At 50.6% G+C, this 7,841-nt stretch overlaps 1 protein-coding gene across 1 annotated transcript; it reads left to right on the top strand.

The window, feature by feature from the left end:
• Positions 1 to 566: 566 nt before the first annotated feature.
• Positions 567 to 7,437, top strand: MAGED1 (MAGE family member D1). The gene is made up of 13 exons (XM_082864675.1): positions 567 to 670; positions 1,201 to 1,274; positions 1,987 to 2,715; positions 3,377 to 4,045; positions 4,178 to 4,241; positions 4,458 to 4,537; positions 4,766 to 4,857; positions 5,084 to 5,163; positions 5,255 to 5,297; positions 5,571 to 5,633; positions 6,207 to 6,321; positions 6,556 to 6,941; positions 7,151 to 7,437. The coding sequence occupies exons 2-12, from the start codon at positions 1,230 to 1,232 to the stop codon at positions 6,931 to 6,933; spliced, it is 2,358 nt and encodes a 785-aa protein (XP_082720801.1). The 5' UTR covers positions 567 to 670; positions 1,201 to 1,229; the 3' UTR covers positions 6,934 to 6,941; positions 7,151 to 7,437.
• The last annotated feature ends 404 nt before the right edge of the window (positions 7,438 to 7,841 follow it).

Raw genomic sequence — 7,841 nt, forward strand, 5'->3', positions numbered from 1 at the left:
GCACAGACTTTTTCTACCTCCATTAATGTATCCTCTCTGGCCATTCCTTTTCCTAGGCCCCCTAAGTGGATGAGCTTATTTTTAGCAGGAGCCAAGCACTTGTTGCAATTAGAGACCCCACACAGAGACCTCCTTAATAGTGACCTAAGTGCTGCTAGACTAGAGGGTGGAGTTGCATGCCCACCTGACAGGAGGGGCCTTGAGAGGGAGGGATAGAACAGAGACGCATTGCGGAAAAGGTAGGGGGCCGGTGTGTGGGGCAAGGGGTGGGATCTAGAGGCACAGCGCATCTGTTTGGGGGAGGGGATATAGACGAAGGGGAGGGACCGCTGTAAACTGTCCACCTGGTTGGTGGTGGGGTGGTGTGTTGGCAAAGGGGCGGGACTGCTTCCCGCTGCACATGCGCAGCTTAGCCTTCAGGGCGAAGCTTTTGTTGGGGAAACGGGCGGGACTCTTATTTGGTCGGTCAGTTCTTGCGCATGCGTACAACCATGTGAGGCGGTGGGTGGTATATTAGGCGAAGAGGCGGGGTCGTCCTAGCTGCCGCGCTGGCATTTTCTCCTGGACAAGGAGAGGGTGCGGCTGCTGAGAGCAGAACACTGCAATCCCGATCCTCTGAGTCGTGAAGAAGGGAGGCAACGAGGGGGTTGGGGTTGGGGCCTGAGGCAAGGTGAGAATTAGCCCCCAGACAGGGCATCTTGCCCCCTGGTGCGGGCCCCCCATTTTTCATCCCGATCCCTTTACCCCGGATTCTGATCCCTCTTCCACTCCCCGAACCCCGATTCACACACCCCTCACCTGAACCTCCCTTATTCAGAATCCCTGTTCGCTCTCTGAACCCCTCCCATCGTTCAGAATCTCTACAGATTTCTCGACCTCGATCTGTACTGTTATACGATTCCTCCTGATTGGAAAACTCCATTCAATTTCCCAAATGCGAATCCCAACGCAATCTGCCTGGATTCAGAACTCTTATCTGAACCCCGATTTGAAGCTTCTCCCCGTCGTAGCTTCTCGGGATTCAGAACCTCCATCCGGACACCCATTCACTTTTCGCACTCCGATCTGGCCCGTTCCCCTCACATTCAGCACCTCATCCGCCCCCACAATCAAACCTCAAACACCACCATCTCCCCAAATTTGTTCCTTCGCATTTGCCCTCTGTAGTATAATGCCCAACTCCTCCTCCACACCCCCCAGGCTCTGCTCTTGCCAGAGGGACAAGAACCATGTCTCAGAAAATGGACTGTGGTGCGGGCCTCCTCGGCTTCCAGGTGAGATCTCCACTCCCCTCCCCACCATTTCCCTAGCCGACAGTTCCCCCCGGGCCCCTTTGGCTGTCCAGACGCCTGGATCCGATTTTGCCTTCTTGGTGCCTAGATTCCGTCGTTTTTCAAATTCCCATGGTTTAAGGGCGCGGGGTGTGTGGGGGGGTCGTCCCTTTTCAGCCATCAGTCCCTGCTCAGAGAAAGGGGAGACCCTGTTAGTAGTCAGGGCAATCTGCCCAGAGAATCCTGGTTGGGTAAGGAACCTTTTTTTTCCGTAGTCCTGAGGCTTGTAGAGCTCTCTGCCGCCCCCTCCCCCAACCTCCCGCCTCCACCCTCCCTTTCTCCAGCATTCCCCACCCCCTGCGACCCCCTTATTCTCCTCAACTCCTCAAGGCGGCACTCTTGCTCCGCCTCCTCCTCCTGAGCTCCTACCTCACTCTGCATTGCCCTGTTCTAACCTCACTCCTAGATCAGCACCCCCCATCCACTTTGCCCCCTCTCCTCATTTGGCCCCACCCCTTGTTTAGCCCCTGCCCCACTCAGCCCCTACCACAAGTTTTGTTATCCCTTAGTCCACGCAGGCCACTAGATCTCTTCCTCAGCCTTCCTCTTTTTGCACCAACCGCTCGCCTGCACCTTCCCTGCATGTTCTCTCCCCTATCCTCCCAACCCCACTTCGCAGACCCAGAGATTTAATTTTTTTCCCCTGTATTTGCAGGCTGAGGCCTCCGTGGAAGACAGCACCTTGCTTATGCAGACCCTGATGGAGGCCATCCAGATCTCAGAGGCTCCGCCTACCAACCAGGCCACAGCAGCTGCCAGCATGCCGAATGCTAGTCCTCAGAGTTCACAGTCCCCAACAGCCAGTGAGATGGCTGATATGCAGGCTTTAGCAGCTGCCACTAAGCCTAAGACAGCTTTTAAGGCCCAGAATGCCACCACAAAAGGCCCAAATGCTGCCTATGATTTCTCTCAGGCTCTTAATGCCAAGGAGACTCCCAACACACCGCCTACAGCAGCCTTTAAGTCCCAGAATGCCCCCCCAAAGGGCCCAAATGCTGCCTATGATTTTTCCCAGGCAGCAACCACCAGTGAGTTAACTGCCAACAAGTCGGAGATGGCCTTTAAGGCCCAGAATACCACTACTACGGTGGACCCAAATGCCACCTACAATTTCTCTCAGTCTCTCAGTGCCAGTGAGATGGTCAGCACTCAGCCCAAAACAGCCTTCAGGGCTTGGAATGACACCACTAAGGCCCCAGTAGCTGATACCCAGACCCAGAATGTTAACCAAGCCAAGATAGCCACTTCCCAGGCTGACATAGAGGCTGACCCATGCCCAGGTATCTGTGAATCTGATGGTGCAGCTGCACAGACATCAGCAGATGGTTCCCAGGCTCAGAATCTGGAGTCCAGGACTATAATTCGGGGCAAGAGGACCCGCAAGGTGAGATCCCTGCTAGTTCCACTTTGCTTTGGGCGCTCTCTTTTCTTCTCTGAGGTTGTTCATTTGTTCTAAACAAAACAAAACAGTATATGTAATTGTCTGTATTTGACTAGGTTGTAGGGGATGATAAAGGTGAAAGTGTTAATTCCTGTTCTCTGAGTGTCCGCAGACTAATGGGGAGATGAGACATGGACACATAATATATACAGCCTGTATGTAATTCACTTTACGTTTTGAAAGTAGCCACCATGTGTTAGGTCTTGGCCTAGGCACATTCACACAGGTTATCTCACTCACTAAATCTTCAAGGTACCTCATACCAGCTAGGGATCATAGTTTCAGTTTTATGAGAAGGAAACTAAGTCCCAGAGAGGTGAAGTGACTTGAGTGATTTGTCCAGGGTGGTACAAGCAGAGCCAGTGGTGGACATGGGAAGAGGAGAAGCCTCAGGCCCCACCCTTGGGTTGCTCCTGGCCTGGTTCAGAGATGAAACTCCTGCCTGGAAGACAGTGAAAGACAAGCCCAGGACTCAGGGTGACCATTGGCTAGTGGGTCAGGCTGTCACTACAGGTGAGGGTTTTAGGGGGCCTTCCTGGAATAGATATGGTGAGGACATAGAAACAGTTGGTGACCCTGACCTTCCTTTTCTCTGATGATGCAGATTAATAACTTGAATGTGGAAGAGAGCAGCAGTGGGGATCAGAGGCGGGCCCCACTGGCTCCAGGGACCTGGAGGTCTGCACCGGTTCCAGTTACCACTCAGAGCCCACCTGGCGCACCCCCCAATGTGCTCTGGCAGACCCCATTGGCTTGGCAGAACCCATCAGGCTGGCAAAACCAGCCAGCCAGGCAGACCCCACCAGCACGTCAGAGCCCCCCAGCTAGGCAGACCCCACCAGCCTGGCAAAACCCAGTTGCTTGGCAGAACCCAGTGATCTGGCCAAACCCAGTGATCTGGCAGAACCCTGTGATCTGGCCGAACCCCATTGTCTGGCCTGGTCCAGTTGTCTGGCCGAACCCATTGGCCTGGCAGAATCCACCTGGATGGCAGACTCCACCTGGATGGCAGACTCCACCAGGCTGGCAGGGTCCTCCAGATTGGCAAGGCCCTCCCGACTGGCCACTACCCCCTGATTGGCCACTGCCACCCGATTGGCCGCTTCCCACTGACTGGCCGCTCCCACCTGACTGGATCCCCACCGATTGGCCAGTTCCACCTGACTGGCAGAACCTGCGCCCCTCACCAAACCTGCGCCCCTCTCCCAACTCGCGTGCCTCACAGAACCTGGGTGCCTCACAGCCCCGAGATGTGGCCCTTCTTCAGGAAAGAGTAAGAACTGTAACTCCCCAGTTACTTCTCCCCCCACCCCTTGCTCTTTTCATTGTTGTCTTTCCATCTATAATTCAACCAAGTGTTCTGTAAATATCTTATAACTTTAATGATTTCCTTTTTCCCTCCCAGGCGAATAAGTTGGTCAAGTACCTGATGCTTAAAGATTACACAAAGGTGCCCATCAAGCGCTCAGGTAGGTATCCAGTGCCCTCTCCTGGAGCTCTGCTCTTCCCCTCACCCCGTGCTCTGTGGACATCTCTTTGCTTATATGTCCCCTCCTCTTCAATCCCGTCCTTCCATGGTTGAGTCTTCCTTTTTCACTGACTGTGCTCCCCTGGGCAGGGCTGGCAAAGAGGTCGCAGCTCTGTGGCCCCTGCTCAGCTCAGGTGCTCCCTCTTCTCTCCTACAGAAATGCTGAGGGATATCATCCGTGAATACACTGATGTGTATCCAGAAATCATTGAACGCGCATGCTTTGTCCTGGAGAAGGTGAGAAGGCAGCCCTGAGGAACAGAATGATGGGGAAAGGTTTTTTGGTTTTTGTTTTTGATAGATATCATGGGAAAGTCTTGATTTAAAAGATTCATGGGATTCCTACTGGGAGTTTAGGGCAAATCTCACAGGGAGGCGAAGGAGTAGCTGAGTGTGGGTAGTACTGAGTGGGGGTAGCTTATGCTAGATTTTGTAATTTCATAGTCTGTTTTCTTGTCCCTGTAGAAATTTGGAATTCAGCTGAAGGAAATTGACAAGGAAGAACACCTGTATATTCTCATCAGTACCCCTGAGTCCCTGGCTGGCATACTGGGAACGTAAGATGGGAAAGGAGGTGGAACATTGCCTTTCTCAGTGATGCTTTTTTCCTGGAGTTTCGAGTAGGCCAGGGTCCAGGATTCAGGGTCACATAGCAGGTCATGGGCAGACCTGGGGTAGAATTATCCCCTAGCTGAGGAATACTGGGGAAGCTAGATGGGTAAGCTGCCTGGGGTGTCTCATGCAAATGACTGCTGAAAATATATTCTTTTTGTACTTCTTTAGGACCAAAGACACACCCAAGCTGGGTCTCCTCTTAGTGATTTTGGGTGTCATCTTCATGAATGGCAACCGTGCCAGTGAAGGTGAGTGGCTGGGCCAGCAGCTGGGGGTTGGCTACCGCCTGTTTTCCACGCTCATTTTCCATCCCTTGTCTCCCCTTGCCTCCCATTGCAGCTGTCCTCTGGGAGGCACTACGCAAGATGGGACTGCGTCCTGGGTATGATTGGGCTCTCTCATCTCTTGCCTGTGTATATCATCCTTTGGCAACAGAGGATGGTCCCAGGATTGCATCAGCCTGTTGGTCTAAGGGAATTGGTTTGGGGAGGTACAGAGCCCAAGGATGTGACCTGGGTGGATGGGGAAATAGTCCTGACCTCTCTGCCTCTTCTCTTGTCTCTGACCTCTGTGCTGGAAAACTCTTTTCTTTCCTTTGGGCAATGTCATAGTGTGTGATTATGGATCCCTTTTTTGTTGTTGTTGTTACTATCAGGGTAAGACATCCCCTCCTTGGAGATCTGAGGAAACTTCTCACTTACGAGTTTGTAAAGCAAAAGTAAGTGATGCCTAAGCAGCTTTGTCTGGTCTTCATGAATTCTGTGTGCTGGTCAGCCTCAGAAAACCCTTTCCATGCTCATTTCTTATACTAACTATACCTATACCTATGCATATACACACACATATGTACGCAGGAGTATTTATTGAGTATGCTCCTTGTGGTTGGATTTTCCTGCAGTATAGTGATCTTGCAAGTGGAGCCTGTCCACCACGCCCACAGTAGATATTCCAAAGGCTGAGCTTAGCTGAGGCTTTGCAATGGGCCTATCTGTGATTCAATGACAAGATTATAAGCACTTGGAGCTAGAGCTGTGACAGAGGGGGTGAAATTAAGTGTTGTCCTTTCTATGACCCTACTCAAGCCACCGTCCAGGCCTAGGTGACTGCTTTGTGTAGAAGCACTGGCACAGGAATTCAAAGGCCTGATTATTAGAGGGTAAATCTGTGTTTAGGAATGAGACTGGGGGGAGTTGCTACCTGAAATCTGGGATGTCAGAATCTCAGATTATTATGCATTGATGGACTATCATTCTGCCTGGGTAGAAACAAAGGCCTTTCTCCTCTTTCTAAGGTACCTAGACTACAGACGAGTGCCCAACAGCAATCCTCCTGAGTATGAGTTCCTCTGGGGCCTCCGTTCCTACCATGAGACTAGCAAGATGAAAGTGCTGCGATTCATTGCAGAGGTAATAGAGGAACTGCAAGACTCAATAGGTTAAGGGATGAACTATGACTGACTGGGAAAATTCCAGAGCAGGAATGAGATTTTAGGTATCACACACGGTAGGTACCACATTATTGGTGGTATTTGTTGTTACTACATAAACAATAGCACAAAGTAGGGTGCTAAATATATAGTAGGTGCTTCATAAATATTAACTAATACTATTATGGGTTTTATTTTCTATTCCTCATCTCAGGTTCAGAAGAGAGACCCTCGTGACTGGACTGCGCAGTTCATGGAGGCCGCAGATGAGGCCTTGGATGCTCTGGATGCTGCTGCAGCTGAGGCCGAGGCCCGGGCTGAGGCAAGAACCCGCATGGGGATTGGAGATGAGGCCGTATCTGGGCCCTGGAGCTGGGATGACATTGAGTTTGAGCTGCTGACCTGGGACGAGGAAGGAGATTTTGGAGATCCCTGGTCCAGAATTCCATTTACCTTCTGGGCCAGATACCACCAGAATGCTCGCTCCAGATTTCCTCAGACCTTCGCCGGCCCCATTATTGGCCCTGGTGGTACAGCCAGTGCCAACTTTGCTGCCAACTTTGGTGCCATCGGTTTCTTCTGGGTTGAGTGAGATGTTGGGTAGGTATATCACTTTGGATTGGGCACTTAGGGTCATTGGGAGATATAGAATCCATGGGAATGTATTTATGTGCTCTAGCTGGGAGTCCTAGGAAACACGTGGTGGGTAGCAGAGGGAAGTATGCGGAAGCAGTATTTGTTATTTATGTTCCTTACTATTTGGTATATAGCATTGACTTTTACATTTTTTTTCTTTTTTATGTTCACAGATATTGCTAATCAGTTGCAATAGTCTTTCCCCTGAGTGAGGCTGAAGCCTCAGAATCCTTCTAAACACAGCTATCTAGAGAGCCACATCCTGTTGACTGAAAGTGGCATGCAAGATAAATTTATTTGCTGTTCCTTGTCTATTGCTTTCTTCCCCCCCTTGTGTGCTGTCAAGTTTTGGTATCAGAAATAAACGTTGAAACTGCAAAGTGAATTAGATGTGCTCCCTGTTTTTTCTGTGTTTAGGGAGAGATCAACATGTTTATATGGGAGAGATGGGGCCTCAGTTCTAGCCTGAAGGGCGGATCAGCTTTCTGACTAATGGATAGGGAAACAAAGGAGGGATTGATGAACACGAATGTTAATGAGGTCTAAAAAAAAGTATGGTATTAAATATCACTGAAGTGACTCATATGTGATAGATATGCTGCTAGGTGTTTTGAAGTGACATTGAAAGATGAAATAATGAGAGAGGGTGTAGGTGGTCAGATAGTTGCATTTAAGAAGACGGAGGAGGTAGAACTCCAGGTAATAATAATAAAGTTCGGAGAGTGGGTAGTTGAAGGTAAGGGGAGATAACTGTTCCTGGAGATAATGTTCTGGGGACTCCAGGGTGTTCGTTATATTATCCATGTGGAAAGTGAAATGACCCCAGGATGGGGGCAGGAATAGGAGCAGAGAACATGATGAGCC

The sequence above is a fragment of the Leucopleurus acutus genome, assembly GCF_964270905.1.
Source record: "Leucopleurus acutus genome assembly, chromosome: X".
NCBI lineage: Eukaryota > Metazoa > Chordata > Mammalia > Artiodactyla > Delphinidae > Leucopleurus > Leucopleurus acutus.

Coding starts and splice junctions, on each gene's coding strand:
- MAGED1 (XM_082864675.1), top strand. CDS start 1,230: ATGTCTCAGAAAATGGACTGTGGTGCGGGCCTCCTCGGCTTCCAG. Junction 4,858..5,083: donor CTGGCTGGCATACTGGGAAC/GTAAGATGGGAA, acceptor GTACTTCTTTAG/GACCAAAGACACACCCAAGC. Junction 5,634..6,206: donor TACGAGTTTGTAAAGCAAAA/GTAAGTGATGCC, acceptor CCTCTTTCTAAG/GTACCTAGACTACAGACGAG.